General features: G+C 44.7%; 1 protein-coding gene across 2 annotated transcripts in view; it reads left to right on the top strand.

Annotated features, from left to right (window-relative positions):
• The window catches only part of EXOG (exo/endonuclease G), a 29,189-nt gene extending 14,651 nt beyond the window's left edge, over positions 1 to 14,538 (top strand). Inside the window, exons 6-7 of one of the 2 annotated variants that reach the window (XR_006207778.1) lie at positions 10,439 to 11,015; positions 12,479 to 14,538. Coding sequence is in view for 1 of the 2 variants with exons in the window: in XM_007081020.3 (XP_007081082.1) it covers positions 10,439 to 10,906 (468 nt within the window). In the remaining variant the exon portion in view is untranslated. Of the gene's footprint in view, positions 1 to 10,438 lie in introns of both variants that reach the window. The other variant, XM_007081020.3, reaches the window with a different exon arrangement.
• Positions 14,539 to 15,929: the final 1,391 nt, after the last annotated feature.

The raw sequence follows: 15,929 nt of genomic DNA, 5'->3' as shown, positions 1-15,929 counted from the left end.
TGAGTCCTCTCTCTCCATTTCTTTGAGTCAACAACTTTCTTAATAACTTTTAATCAGATTTTGCTGAAGCTCTGGACACCTGCGATGTGGCAGAGTCCTCCAGTGACGTTCTCTGCCTCCGGTTCTGTTGGTGCTAGTCCGTCTGGAGTCCAGAAATCATGACTTTTCTCATCCCTAAAACCATCAGAAATCAATAATACCAAAAGAACAGAAAAGTAAACTTCATTTGTACTGAAATCAGGAAATGCCCATAGTCATATCAAGAACTTCAAATAATATCTGAAAGATACAGTACACTTGGACTGAATTATACAAGGTTATTATTTTGACATGTGTGTTAATTTGATGTGTATCAAAGCATGGGGCACGGTCCTGGAATTAGTAAGGAAGTTTTTAGTAAGGCAGAATTTCTTTTTTTTTTTTTTCTTCCTTTTTCTCATCCACAGAACCTTAGAGAGCAGATGCCTTTCTGTTAATTTTAAAGCTTTCGACGGGTGCCTGGGTGGCTCGGTTGGTTGAGCATCTGACTCTTGATTTCGGCCTCGAGTCATGATCCCAGGGTTGTGGGGTCAAGCCCTGTGTTGGACTCTGCACTCTCTCCCACTGTGCCCCCTTCCCCGCTCACAGGCATGCTCGTTCACTCTACCTCAAAAAAAGAAAAAAAAAAAAAACCCAAAAAACCAAACAACTTTTGAATCTATTTTTCATAAATTATGTGTTATGTTAGAAGTTGTGAAGTTAGATGCTTACATTAAACATAGTTTAATCTGGATGCTTTTTCTCCCCCCTCATGTTGAAGCCATAGTTGCCAAACAATCTTTTAATGAGCCTTAAATCCATACTTTAAACATTTATTGTTATGGAACTCTATGTGCATAGTAATGAAAATCAGATAGTATAAGAGGTATGAGAGGGACAGTTTCCCGTCCCAGCCCCACTGTCCAGTTTCCTAGTTCTTCTGCTGTTTATCTACCTGTCTGAGAATAATGGGTGCTAAACTGTGTTTCTTAATTTTGATTTGCCCAATTTAAATGGTCTCTGTTGATGCTTTCACTATGAAATGCATGAATTTTCTTTGGTTCACTTCACCCACTGTCCCGTTATGTCATTCATGATATTTTTAGTTCTTCTGTCGGTAAACTTTGCACCATAAACTTTATGTAATATACTTAAATCTTTACTTCTTAATCTATTACTTATGTATTGTCAAGGTTTATGGCATTTATTTTTGCGTTTGCTGCTATAATTTGGTCTGAGCTTCGCCTATAGCAGAGATTCAGACAGAGGCCTTCTGTGGCACATCCGGCATGTAGATTATTTGATTTGGTTAACACAGTGTGTTGTTTTTGAATTAGTTGCTAATTTTTCATAATTGGGAGGTTTCACAAAAAAATCCAGGTATTAGGGGCACCTGGGTGGCTTAGTTGGTTAAACATCTGACTCTTGATTTCGGCTCAGGTCATGATCTCACGGTTCATGAGTTTGAGCCCCACGTTGGGCTCCATGCTTGACAGCTCAGAGCCTGCCTGGGATTCTCTCTCCTCTCTCTCTGCTCTTCCCCTGCTCGTGTGCACTCTCTCACTCCCTCCCTCTCTCAAAAATAAATAAACTTAAAAAAAATTTTTTTTAAAAATCCAGGTATTAGCTTCTCTTAAAAAAAATCAGATGACTCAAACACTTGGCACATATTCCCGTAGGGCATATGTAGTAGCAGCTTTCTCTCTCAATGGAACACATCTTTTTCCATTCACCGTAGTCATCACCTGGTCCATTTCATCCATTTATATTTCCTGTCTCACCCTCGTTGGTCTCTGAGTTTTAGAATCCTGACTCCGTTGAAAGTATAAAAGCAGCATATATAGTACTCTGAATGTTTAGAATGTTTGGATCTGTGGAGAAGTAGATATAATCCTGTATTATTAAGTTGTGCCACTTGAGAGAGGTTTTCCATAAACAACAAAAATCTGAGAAGTGGGGTATAAAGATGGCAGGGTATTATAATTGCTACCATTTAAATTTATTCCATTTAAATGAAGCACCTGGGTGGCTGAGTCGGTTAAGCGTCTGACTTCAGCTCAGGTCACGATCTCACGGTTCGTGGGTTCGTGGGTTCGAGCCCCGTGTCAGGCTCTGTGCTGACAGCTCGGAGCCCGGATGGAGCCTTCTTCAGATTCTGTGTCTCCCTCGCTCTCTGCCCCTCGCCTGCTCATGCTCTGTCTCACTCTCAAAAATAAATAAATGTAAAAACAAATAAATTTATTCCATTTTAAAGAATGGAATACGGTGCTTTTCCTTTCTATTTCAGACCATTTAGCCTTACCATCATGCTATTTTTTAAAAAGGTTAATCAGTTTCTTCTTGAAGACATCATTCTTGGAGCCCTCTGACTTCTGTTCTAATACGAACTGCTTGTTTCCTGCCTTCCGACCCTTCTCTCCCACCCGCCCTTCTTTCCTTCCCTTTATTCAGCAAATATTTATTAAGCTCCTACGGTGTACCTGGCACTATTCTAGGTATTTCTGATAACAGCTGTAAACAAACTTATAGTGGAGAGGACATACACAGTAAACAAAGTGCCATATGGCAAAAGAAAACACGGAGTTGGAAAGGAAAGGATTGGCTGCTAAGGGGAAACGAGATTGGGCAGAAACCTAAGTGAAGTAAGAGAGTAACCTATGGGGAGTTTTCCAGCAAGTGCAGAGACATGAGGGTGAGATTAGCTTGGCGTATTCGGGGGGCTGCAAGAATGCCAACGTGGCTAGAGCAGAGTGAGCACTGAAGAGGAGGGCAGTTAGAGGGAGGCAACGGGGAGAGGTCCGGATCGAATTCAGGGAGGTGCGACGACGCTATTTGATCAGGATAGTGACATAAGCTGGTTTAGCTTTTTTTTCTTTAATGTTTATTTATTTTGAGAGAGTGTGAGTGAGTGCAGGGAAGGGGCAGAGAGAGAGAGAGAGAGAGAGAGAGAGAGAGAGAGAGAGGGACAGAGAATCCCAAGCAGGCTCTGCAGTGTCTGCATGGAGCTGGACGTGGGGCTCCATCCCATGAACTGTGAGATCATGACCTGAGCTGAAATCAAGAGTCGGACGCTTAACTGACTGAGCCCCCGGTGGCATATATATATGCCCCGATCTATGTATATTTTTTTAACTGGGGGAGAGAGGAGCAAAGGCTTCAGCCCAGGTTGCCATTTTGAACTGGAAACCTCCTTTAATCCTTATTCATTAGTTTTTTGCACAGCCTTTGGCAGAGCACGTTGGTATTTTGTAACATTTTATTTTGAAGTAATTTCAAATTTGTAGAAAAGTTGCAAGAACAGAGAACTCCGCTACCTGTTTCACCTGGACTTGTTAGCTCTCTGCAGTGTTTGCACCCTCTTCTCTGTGTATGCATGCACCTATTCTTAGGATTTTCTCAGCCATTGGAGAGGTCATTGCAGATATCTTGTCCCTTTCCCCCTAAGTACTCCGTTCTTTCACATACCACAGTACAGTGATCAAATTCATGAAATTTGGCATCTAAGAATAGTATCCACAGCACAGCCCATGTTCACATCTTGCCGGTTGCCTCAATAATGTGCGTCACGCGGCCTTTTTTCCCTGATAGGGAATGAAGTCTAGGATCGTGCATTGCATTTAGCTGTCGTGTCTCTTTAGTCTTCTTTAATCTCAAACAGTTCGTTCCTCAGCCTTTTTGTCTTTAACGATGTTGACGTTGACGAATATAGGCCAGTTGTTTTGTAGTATGTTCTTCAAATTGAGTTTATCTCTCGTTTCCTCTGACTAAATTCAGTTCTGTTTCTGGCGGAACACCTCAGAGGTGAGCTTGTGTGCACCCCGGTGCATCATCGCAGGATGCGTGTGCTGTCGGGTTGTCCTGTTATTGCTGATCTTACCTTAGATCACTTGATAAGGGGGTTCTCTCGAGATTTCTTCACTGCTGAGTTAGCATTGCTCCTTTGAATCTAATCAGCTGTCTGCGGAAGTCCTTTGAGGCCGTGTTAAGTATTCTTTTCCTCTTCAAACTGTCACCTGCTAGTCTTCGATCCATTGAAGATTCTGGCCTAAATCAATTAATGCTGTAATTGTTGCCAAGTAATGATTTTCTAATTCTTCTTCCTTCTACTTTTATTAGCTGATGTTCTGCTGTAAGGAAGAGCTTTTCCTTCTTGTTTATTATCAGTGTGAATTGATGGGTTCTTACTTATTCAGTGAGTTTTAATCGATCTGCTGTGTATTCATTTTGATGCTCAAATTGTCTTTGATTTGGCCAGTGGGAGCCCCTTTAGACTGTCTCCCGTGTGCTTTGACACATCCTCGTTGTATTTTTAGTGCTTCTACTTTCTGGAATAATGTGATATTCCAAGGCTCATCTTGGCCAGACTCTGGGATCAGCCTTCTCTCCACGGCCCTGGTTCCTTTTAATGGGGATTGGTATTTAGAAACCAGGATCTGGGTGGCAAGTTGATTCTTGAGTGCTCGTCTGCTGTTGGCTTGTCATGTGTGTTCACCACATTTATTTTTAGCTTAAAGTGGGTGGAGAGAGCCCCGAAGAACATAGTATACAAATTCTAATGCCTTTAGTGGCTCACTGTTCGGAAGACCTTCTTTCTCCATCCTCATTGCTCCTTTGTATTTTTTTTTTTGTGGAGATTTATACACCCTGCTTATAAATAAAGCACTTAACTCTGTGTATTATGTATGTGTATGTGCAGTTGAATGTTGATAGGAATCTATATCCCTGGGGAGGGATATAGGTTTTCATTTTCTTAAGATTCATAGCGAAGTGATTTACTTTGTTATATTTGTATTTTCACTAACATTTTCTCTGTAGTAATACAGCTTTTGTTACACATGGCATTATTTTTTCAGATCAAACGACTTCAGGTGGAATTTTAAAGTTAGAAGCCTGTAGTGCATCTATTATCATGAAAGCAAAATATGATCCTTTAGTAAATTATTTAGGAAAAAATGTTTCAGCTTGCCATTTCAAGAATTTAGTTGGGCCAAAATTTTATACGTGTGCATATACATATATACACACATGTAAACTTGGGAGAATTTGGTTAAAGAAAGGAGACATGGAAGGCAAAGCCAGCAAGGGGAAGAGATAGGAGAAGGTAGGATATGTGCTGGAAAACAGTAAGTTCTGCAGACAGTTGGGATAAAGCGCTCAGATAGGGAAGGAGACAAAAATAACAGGAAAGGTTGGAGCCAGGTGTTTGAAGCCTTAAATGCCCAGCTAAAAAACAGTCGGGCTGTTCTCTAGCTATTCATAAGAAAATAGTTGTGGATAAAACCACGTCGTTTAGTGATGCTGAGAAAGGGGGTGCAGCACTGCCCAGCCTTAGAGACTGGTTTGTTCTCCTCAGGGTAAATATGTGAGTTGTGAACTGTTTTCAAGGGAATATCTTGCAATTATGTATGGCAGTTCAGAATGCCTGGAAAGTGTTTTGTTTTCTCAGACCCAGCCGTTTAATATTGCTTGTTTACAACTATGTTCTGAACCTTATTTTAGGAGCATATAGCTAATAAAAATGGTGTTTATTTAGTTTTCTTTCTAGGCAATGAGGCATGTATGTGTATACTGTACAGGAAGTGAAGCAAATGAACTGGTATTAATTGAGGGCCGGACCTACCACACAGTATATAAGCAGTTTTAGACCTTCTATCTCATTCAGTCCTCATAAGCAGTTCTTACAAGGAAGTAGTGGTTGTCTTTTTTTATAGGCAAGGAAATTGAGGTTTTAAGGGGTCAAGTCCAAGTCACATAGCTAGTAGTTGTCAAAGGGGAGATCCAAACATGGGTCTGCCTACGTGTATGAGAACTGCCAGTCGTTCATAGCATTGTTCTTTGAAGCTCTCAAAAGTCTACAGTCAAGGGACTGCTGTGCTCTTCCTGCACAGCAGCTTAAGGCCAGGAGGTAAAAGATGGTGAAAATGGAGAGCAGTTGCAAGTGATATCTGCTAGCATGCAAAAATAACAGAAAATGGGCCAAGGGGAGGATCCCTGCTAGCCAGGCGGAAATGTCTGTTAGAATATGCAGGAGAGGATCAGAGCGTCATAGGACTTGAGTGAATGTGGGCCCAAGGGAGGATTAGTCGCAGTGATTTTATCAGAAGTGAGTCATCTGACAGCTCTAATCAGAATCACCCCCTTTATTATAGCTGAGGTCATCCATGTGCTTTCTCTGACGTGCCTGTTTCAAGAAGAGATTGATTCCAGACAAGTGAAACATACCTGAAGATTCTGGCCTGAACATGATAGTTGACCTGACAAGAAAGTGAGCTTCAAATTTGTCACCTCGGTGGTGGTGGTGGTAATGTTAGAAGTACTCAACAGTCCGCGTTTTCATTCTACAGCATTACTTTCCAGACTCATTCCAAACCGATTCCTAGAGGGGGAGGAAAGGGGAAACATGCTTTCAGGAATCTTGAGGCATCACCTGAAGTGATCAGGGAGTAATTTTTTTTTTTCTTTTGAATTTCCTGTTTGATCTTTAGGCAGAGCTTTTATTCATGTCCGTATCTGTTTTAATTCAAAAATAAATTATTTTACTGGTGAAGTATCTCCTTCCTCCCACCCTAAATCTCCCAAGTAGAAGGGACAGTGGGAAGGTGGTGCTGGTTGGACTGACACTTGGCGGTTCCCCATCCTTACCCGGAGCAGGTGCCCAGCCTGCACAGCACTGTCTCCCGGGCTTTGTGCTGCTGCCCGAGCTCCTGCACGGGCTTAACACTAACACAAGGGTTGGCTGTCTGCCTGTTGATTTTGCCACATGTTCTGACTCCCTCCTTTCCTTCTTCGTCTGTCCTCAAAGGTGTGGAGTCCCTGTTTATCACACTGACATGGTTTCTTTCTTTCACTTGATTGGCTTGACTTTTTAATTTTATTTTTATTTTATTTTATTTTATTTTATTTTATTTTATTTTAGAGAGTGTGAGCAGGGAAGAGGGGCAGAGTGGGGGCGCGGGGGGAGAGAAAGAGAGAGTGAGAGGGAGAATCTCAAGCAGGCTTCACACTTAGTGTGCAGCCCATCGCAGGACTCCATCCCACGAACCTGGGATCATGACTTGGGCCAAGATCAAGAGTCAGACCTTCAACTGACTGACCACCCGGGCACCCCAATTGTCTTGATTTTTTAAGGGCTTGGTCTCTTGATGGGTCTAACAGATTTACTTTTAGATTTTCTTTTTTTGTCTTACCAGGGAATGTAACCAGATATCTTATATATACTGATTCTAGCAGGTACCTGTGTTTTCTTCATGCTGCTGCTTAATTTTATTTAAGGCCCAGTAGGTGTATGTTTGTGACCTGACAAATGGCAGCCTTAGCCCGAGTATTGTGTGTTGCCTGTCTCTTCTGGCACTCCAGTTCTGTGTGTGTGGAGCTGGGGCAGCGAGAGCAAATTGTCGTTTCTGTCTCTTGGACGGAAGGACACCTCAGGCCAGCAGGTACAAAAACTAACTTTAGGTCGTGAGTGAGTGCCAGCTTTATGGCTGTTGTCTATATTTTGTTTCCTAGTCACACCCAATTGATTTCCAGTTTTGCTACAGTCTTGACAAGAGTTCTACGCTCTTTGGTTTAACAGCAGTGAGGGTTTCCTTTGCAGAGTATTTTTACACCTAAATCTTCTACGACAAGGATTTGTGCTGATTTACTGTTACTGAAGACTTAGGTCATGTTAAGCCCCGAGCCTTTTGTCGAGGGTCTCATTTGTGTCCATCCTGCTTCCTTCTGAAACCCTATTGTTCACCTTTAACTGATCTAATCATGCTTGATCCCATATTTCCCCACAGTCCCTCAGCAGAACTGTTTTTTGTACCAAATGAAATTACATCTGATCTTTTGAATGACCTCCACTACAAAAGTTACTTTTTACATAGGTCTTGCAGATTTTGAAACTTTTTTTTTTTAAGTAACATATCTTTGTATCTTCATAACCATTCTGTGAGATGGGCAGCATGAAGATAGTTACTACTTATTTTATGAAGGGGGAAAGAAGGTACCAGTGGACATGACTTGCAGCCTAGTGGCAAAACCAGGACTTGACCAAGTCCCTGGGGTTTCGGTCCCTAGCAGTTTCTACAAACATTTTGTGAAAGACTTCCAGTTTTCCCAGAATTGGGATAATTTTATTGTGTAGGTTGAGTTGTCTACAAAGATGATAGCTCTAAAATATTTTAACGATTTTTTTAAAAGTCTTAAATTCAAGGAAGAAAGAGTGGATTTTCAGAATTTCCAAATGTTGCTGGTTCCTATTTTAAACAGGTTACAGGTGTTTACTTCCTAAGAACAAAGCAGACTAAATCAGAGAAGATAGTGACTAAGTTTTCATTTTTCTCTTTATTTCTAGGGGTAGTATTTTGCCCCTCCTTGTTGACATATTGTGAGAAGGTCATGGGTGAAATAATCACATGATGTGGTTCTTAGTAGGAATTTTTGTGTCCATGAGGATTCTTGATAGTAGTATTGGAGGTCCTCTGGCTATTGTGTGTTTTTGAAAACCTAATAGAAATGGTTTATTTTTATAAATCTTAAAACGTCAAACTTCTTTACTTTTGGCTGGAATTTAAAGACTCTGATTAGAAGCCCTGGTTGGCACTAGATGGGCATGACCATTTAATCATTCTGGAAATTTGCTATTTGTTTGTAGACAAAGAGTCCATGGAGAGAGAATACCATCAAGCCAATGGGCTCGAAGGCGCCTCATAGTTGGTCTGAGGCTGTGCTGCAGTGGTGGAGAATGTCCACCAGGTGGCATCAAGGGTTTGCTTCACTGTTGGCTCCCCAGCTAACACTTGAAGCCCATTTAAACTTCTGCCCTTGTGAACTATGGCTCAGCTGCAGCTGTGCCCTCAGTTCCGGTCCCTGGCTTCCCTAGCCGCCACTCCCTTAGTGCTGTTTGTGCTCCGTATTGGCATCTGACCACATTTTGCCTCTGGTGAAAGCAGTGGGGTTGACTCTTCCTCTAGATGGGAAGCTTCTTGAAAACAGACACCAGCTGCATTCATTGTAAAGCTTGCCCCTTTCTGTGTTTCCAGCAGCGGCAGCCATAGCGCCTCTGAGTTGCTCTGTTGAGTTGACATCTGTTGGTGATGTGTAGGCTCATTGTAGATCTCTATAGAGTTCACCTTCAGTATGGTTTTTGCCTTGAAGAGTACGTTCATTTCCTCAGCTTCATAAATGATATGTTGGAGGGGTGTAGGGTTTTGCGCCTATAGATTGTGTGCTTTCATAAACTTTAAGGTGAACCCCGATCAGCCACTTTGAGTAACTCCAGAGACAGTAGTTGCAGAAAGCGATCCTGTAGATGGGGCTTCCCTGTAGCCCTGCCGTTGGTCTTGGCAGTGGAACCTCTGTGCGTGCCAGACAGCAGATAGCCATGGCATTTTCAGGCTGTGTGCCATGGAGGTAGAAGCTAGAGGAAACCAGAAAAGAATCCTTGTAGCTCTCATCCCTCTGCCTTAGCTGGGCTCCCAGCAGGGGCTCCTGTAGCAAGCAGCTTTGATCAGGAGCAAAATGCCTACTTGTACAAAGGAAGGACCTGGGAGGGCCAGTAGTACACTTGCATATTGTAGTTGGATCGTATCATTTTATTGGAGGCCATTAAGGAAATGGATGTTCAGCTTTCCTTTTTCAGAAAACGGATATGGCTTTTAAGCCAGTTGGAAGGAAATTTGAAAAGGCTCCATAATAATGTTATTTCATTATTAGAGCAAACCTGCATAGGCAACCAAGTTGTTTGCAGGCCTGACCCTGGCTCTGGCTCTTCTGTTGTATGGATACCTTTCTATAGTGCTTGGTTTGATGACATTCTGAAGTTCTGTGTTTGATAATTGGCCCAAGAGTGTGCAAAACTCTGAGCTAACGGCATTCACATTTACTTAATTGAATTTAAAAAATGAGCCACAGTCAAGGCGTAACTGGAGATAGTAATACCGACGTGGTGCGTCTGGCTGCTTTTCTGAGGGCTATTTGTTGAGTTCCCTAGTGAATTTGATAAACCAAAGCCATATTTTTATTTCTAGAGCCGGGAGTTGCCAAGCCGGGTTTTGACCTTTGGATGTTTAGAGAGCAGCAGAAGTTCTGATTATGTGATGAAGAGAAAAATGACAGCTTTTCTTGCCCGTTAAAAACCCAGGACTCACTCATGACATTCCTTTGCCCTTTGTCCTACAAACAGAGCAGAGGATGTGACCTCTACTCTTTGGGATGACATTATTTTAAAGAATGTGATCAGAATCGACCTGTTAGGTGCTCATCTTCTCTGCGAATCTCAATTTTGGTTTATTCTTACCTTTGGCAGTTGAATTTAAATCCGTGGGTAAGGTAGCTTACAAATGCCTTTTCAGAGATGCATTAAAAATCTTTTCAGGAAAAATTTGGGAACTGCCAGCACGAGTTAGCATGGCTCACACGACTGCTTTGTGTTTAGGTGATCGGTGAGGATAATGTGGCGGTCCCCTCGCACCTTTATAAGGTGATCCTGGCTCGCAGAAGCCCAGCGTCCGCTGAACCACTGGCACTAGGGGCCTTCGTGGTGCCCAATGAAGCCATTGGCTTCCAACGCCAGCTAAGTGAATTCCAAGTGAGTCTTCAGGACCTGGAGAAGTTATCCGGACTGGTGTTTTTTCCTCATTTGGATAGAACTGTTGGCATCAGGAATATCTGCTCTGTGGACACCTGCAAACTCCTGGATTTCCAGGAGTTCACCCTGTACCTGAGCACGAGAAAGATGGAGGGAGCCCGATCAGTATCCAGACTGGAAAAGGTCATGGAAAATTTGAAGAACGCAGGGGTTGAACCAGATGATTACTTCATGAACCGCTACAAGAAGAAACTAGAAGAACTCCAAGCCAAGGAGCAGTCAGGACCCCTGACTGGAGAGACAAAGCCATCTTAGTTGCCATCTCGGAAGACGTGCGAGAGCATCTCTGACGAAGCCGGTGTGTCTTCTCCAGGCTGATGTATTTTTCGTGGCTTGGCTTTAAAGAAATTACGAACTCCTAAACGTAAGACTAAATTTCTCTCCAGAGATAAAAGATCCAAAAGATGAGAGATCAGTATTTTATTTGACGTGGGAACTAATTAAGGAAACCGTGAGGTCTGCAGGTTGTGTGCCGATCTTGTGTCAGTTCACAGGACTCTGACCACAAGATGACATTGTTTTTGTGTCCCTCTGGACGTCAGCACGTGAACGCATTTTGTCTTTGTGCCTCCAGGTCACGCACTGCGTGTGATGTATCTGCTCAGCTGTCTTCAAGTCCAGTGTTGTGTGTTTTCTTTCTCTAGGACCCGAGTTGCTCTTTGAGGTGGCTTTTAGACGTCCTCTGTGCGCTGTCCTGTCCACGTGTGTTATAGTGGCATAGATTTGTTTCTTCTCACAGACCTGCTGGTCCTCCACGGGTGTCACACAGAAGCCCTCGGCTACATTTTCTGTGCGCTTAGTGTGTTCTGTGTACTAAGCTCAATGCTTTACATGTATTATCTTTCAGCGACTCTCCGAGGTAAATCCCACTGCCCTCATTTTACACACGAGGAAATTAAGGCTTAGGGAGCTTAAGTGTTTTGTCCAGGCTTCACCTTTCCAAAGAAGTAACTCACAGAGGTAGGAGGCATGTGGGGCAGAGAAGAAACCTCACAGCGTGAGGTAGGTTCAAATAATCCTCACACAGAGGCTTTTGACTCAGAAATACATATATACACACATGGGGATTGGTGATCCTGGGCCTGCTTGCTAAGAGATTGCTTGTCTGCCATCGAACCAAATCTTGAATGTCCTCCGACTTAAACCCTCCTTAGCTCTTTGGGAAGAAATAATCACAGATATTTGAAAGTTAGGGGGCATTGCTTTTTTGGAGTCTTATCAGAGCCCCTACTTGCCTCCAGGGATGCAGTTCTCTTAGTGACCAAATGGTGCCAAACTGATACGTTCTTTGCTTTCCAGGTGAGCAGTTTGTTCCACAGATTAAGCGACCTAACGAGGGTCTGTGCCCACAGAGTCGCCAGCTCATGATTTGCTCCCCTTGTGCCTGCTTGTCTACCTGGGCAGCAGACGACGGGGTGCTTTGGGCCAAAGGCTCAGAGACCATTCTGATTATCTCTAGGGGAAACGACGGCTGTTTTTCTGAGCCAGATCTCTAGATTTGGGTTTACATGGAATCCTTTCAGGGACTACCATAAGTATAGGCCACAAAATACCTTAAAATAGGGCACAGGAGCGTCTAAATGTGTCCTATCAGTGCGGTTCCGTGTGGTATTACGAGAACGGTTTTTGTGGTGTTCGGTGTGTTTGTCTCTAACAGAAACGCAAGGCTTTAAGCTAAAGGTAAGATGGTGGTGATTGACCTTGTTCTGCTCCTTTATTTGGGCAAAAAACAAAGAAGTTGGGAGGGTCAGAACACAGTAGCCTGACGAATCCAGTGTGTTTTATCACACTGTTCGCCATTAGCTTATGCCAGTCCTCTCTTCTCAGGGATGAAGAGCCAAAATGTCACCGTGACCACAAAATCTGTTACTTTCTCTCCTCACTGGAGAGGTGATGGTGGGGCCTCCCGGTGTGGTGTTTCTCTCGGCATGAGGGGGCGGCTCTGTGGGAGAAGTCCCGGGCGCTTAGCATGCATCTCTGGAGGTGAGCTCCCATCTTCTTCCCCCACGTCTGGCACTGTGCTCTTGTTCTAGCCTGAATTTCCTTCAGCCTTGGACTTCCTTCCCGTGCTCTTCTCCCTCCTAACCCTCCGCCTAGACGGTGGAGAATCTTGATTTTTAGATCAGTAAATTTAGGTGCCTTAGGTTTTTAGTATGAAAAGTGCTACCTGGTCATTGTGAAAAGTAGAAATGCTTATAACGAAAAATGCAGTCTCCCAGTCTTCATTTTAACATGGAGAAGTTGTGTTGGTCTATAGGAGGGAGGCTTGAATTGTCTGAACACGTCCATTAAGAGTCCCTCCAAAACAAACTGAAATGTGAGTACTAGATAGAGCTTAGAATTTTCCCCTGGATCAGATCGATGCTTTACACGTGTTATCTTTCAGCAACTCTCCGAGGTGAATCCCACTGTCCTCATTTTACACACGAGGAAATTAAGGCTTAGGGAGCTTATTAGGGAGCTTAAGCGTTTTGTCCAGGCTTCACCTTTCCAACTCACAGAGGTAGGAGGCATGCGGGGCAGAGAAGGTGGGACTCCCCTGGTAGGCCTGCTGATTATTTGGACGCAGCTGCAGGAGATCCGTAAGCCACTCCCAGCACCAGGTCTGTCCCCTCTGACCAAATAAGCTCATATTACCCACCTTAGCAAGTAACCATCCTCTTGGTCCCTCCTTGGGGTCTGCTGAGTTCTCAGGCTGGGTCTGGGCCTCCGCCTTCTGTCCGCTGATGCTCAGGGGAGTACCCTGGCCAAGGGGAAGGCTGCTGTGGAAGAATAGCCATCTGCACGGGCCCTGCTGCCAGCAACCCCATCTGTAGGTGAGGAGCACTCCCTAATGTCCCCACCCCCAGGGACATCTTTATTTGAGACTCCAGGCTCTTTGGTCTCCGGATCGAGAATATTTGACCAGTGTTGTATGCGGCAGAGGTAGGATGGGTGTGCCAGCTCCTTACTGCGGGCTAGCATTTCTGCCTTGTACCTTGACCTTCAAACAACTGCAAACCTCTGCCCCTCCGTCAGGCCTCTGAAGCACACAGAGGAGAGACGGTGTGATCTTGAGGGAGCACGCCTGCAGGGCTGGGCTCAGCCCGGAGCAGCCCCACTCTTGGAATGACTGAGCGCTGCCGTCACCTGTGCTCTCTGTCTCATCCCTGGGAGCATGTAAGTGTCACTTACATCAGCAGCCCGTCCCTGAAGCTGTCCCCGCTCACTCCTGCACAGCCTCCCCCTGTGTGCCCTTACCTGTCCTGGGCACACTCCGCCTTCCCCCTTGATCCTTCAGTTCATTCTGCTGGAAGTGGTCAAGGGGGCCTCGCATCTGGCCCGGGACTCCTGCTCCTGCCTGCCTCCACGCCCCACCTCTCAGGTCCAGCCTCACCTCCAGGGACCAACCCGCAGGTCACTGGAGAAGACCAAGTGCAGGAACTGGACCTCGGCGTGGAGCCTGTGTAATTTGGGGTGTGCAGTGGGGATGTGGTGAATGGACTTCTCTTAGTGTTCCTGAACGTGCCGTCATGGCCTAGGGGCTGGTCAGCCCCCGAGTGCAGAGTGCCTCTAGGGGTCACTGTGGCCTCATGCCACACTGCAAGACTCAAGAGTCTGTCGTGACCGTGTCCGACAAAGAACTTACCGCTAGCTCTGTAAGCCACGAAGGGTGCAGTCAGCTTCAGACGTCAGGCTCCCGGCTCTCAGGCCAGATGAAACAGGCCGTCTTGTCCAGTAGGCCTCATGTCTGACTCGTCAGAATGTGAGATTTTCCCCCCAACTTTATTTTGAATAATGTCCTTACAAGTTGAGGGGAGAGTACAGAATGCTCTCTCCCTTGATATTTTGTCCCATTTGCTTTCTCTTTTTCTCGAACCATTTAAAAGTAGTTCTTGGGGGGGGGGGGTGGGCACCTGGGTGGCTCAGTCAGTTAAGTGTCCCAACTTTGGCTTAGGTGATGATCTCGCAGTTGGTGAGTTCGAGCCCCGGGTCAGGCTCTGTGCTGACAGCTTGGAGCCTGGAGCCTGCTCCGGATTCTGTGTCTCCCCCTTTCTCTGCCCCCTCCCCTGCTTGCTCTCTGTCTCTTGCTCTCTCAAAAATAAAAAAAAAAAAACATTAAAAAAAATAAAAGTAATTGGTTAAAAAAAGAAGTTGTAGACATGACACTTTATTCTTTAATACTTTGGCCGGTATTACCTAAGAATAAAGACTTTCCCCCTATATTTCCAGAATACCGTTATCATATCTGTAAGGAAATTATCAAGAATTCAGTATCATCTAATGAACAGTGTCTTAACATTCACCTAGGTTTTCCCCAAAAGTCTTACACTTTTGTTTTGAATATCCATGTCTCAGTCAAGATTTGATTATTGTATTTTGTTGTCATGTGTAGTCTTTGTTAGTCTAGAACGTTCTTCCCAGTGAGCTTCAAAGAGAGAGCTTCGAGAGAGAGTGCTCCAGTGAGTCGTGACCCTTGAGCCCCAAACTTCGAACAGATGTCCACCAGCTGGTCCAGCTCAGGGCAACTGCACTCGGACATGTCCCGGCAGCTCACGTGGCTCCAGTTCATTAACCGCCAGGAACTGGACCATGTTGTCAGGTGCTTCTTCACGAATCTTCAGCTGGAGCACCCGTGCAGCCTTGCTGTACACGTGCTTTGCCCGCTGGTGGAGTTTGAAGATGAGCACGTCTTGAGTGTTCGGGCTTAGAATTTGGGTTCAAAGCTCCTGCAGGCTAATTCCCAGACACCTGTAGACCTCTTCAGGGCTATAGGGTTCAAGGTGAAGAACATCTTCTGTGATCCTCAGCATTTCTTCCAGACTCACCCTTAGTTTGGCCTACACCTCCTCTAGCTGCAGTATTTTATCCCATTTCAAGCCTTTGTACTTAGCCAGGAGTTTGGCCCAAAACTCCCAGTGTGTAGAATGGTGCACTTGATGGCTGCTTCACAAGCTACCCTGAAGATTAAGTTCTTTTAAAAGACTGTGAATGGGAGACAGGGGTTGGGGTGGGGGGAGAGAGAGAGAAGGAGAATCTTAAGCAGGCTCCACGCTCAGCATGCATCCCACAACCCTGGGATCATGACCTGAGCTGGAATCAAGAGTCAAATGCCTAACCGACTGAGCCACCCAGGCGCCCCTGGAGTCTATATTTTTTAAAGAAGCAACAGTGGTAATTCTGATGATTCTCCCAAGATCTGGAACCAGACCATGCCCCATTTTGCTGTCACTCTCCCCCAACAAACATGTTCCCTAGATAGGAATCCTCTGAAAGGTGGTCTACGAGCTCATGAGTA

The sequence above is a fragment of the Panthera tigris genome, chromosome C2 (assembly GCF_018350195.1).
Source record: "Panthera tigris isolate Pti1 chromosome C2, P.tigris_Pti1_mat1.1, whole genome shotgun sequence".
In the NCBI taxonomy this organism is placed as follows: domain Eukaryota; kingdom Metazoa; phylum Chordata; class Mammalia; order Carnivora; family Felidae; genus Panthera; species Panthera tigris.
The sequence above is the reverse complement of the archived record's forward strand: the minus strand, read 5'-3'. Positions and strand labels throughout refer to the sequence as shown.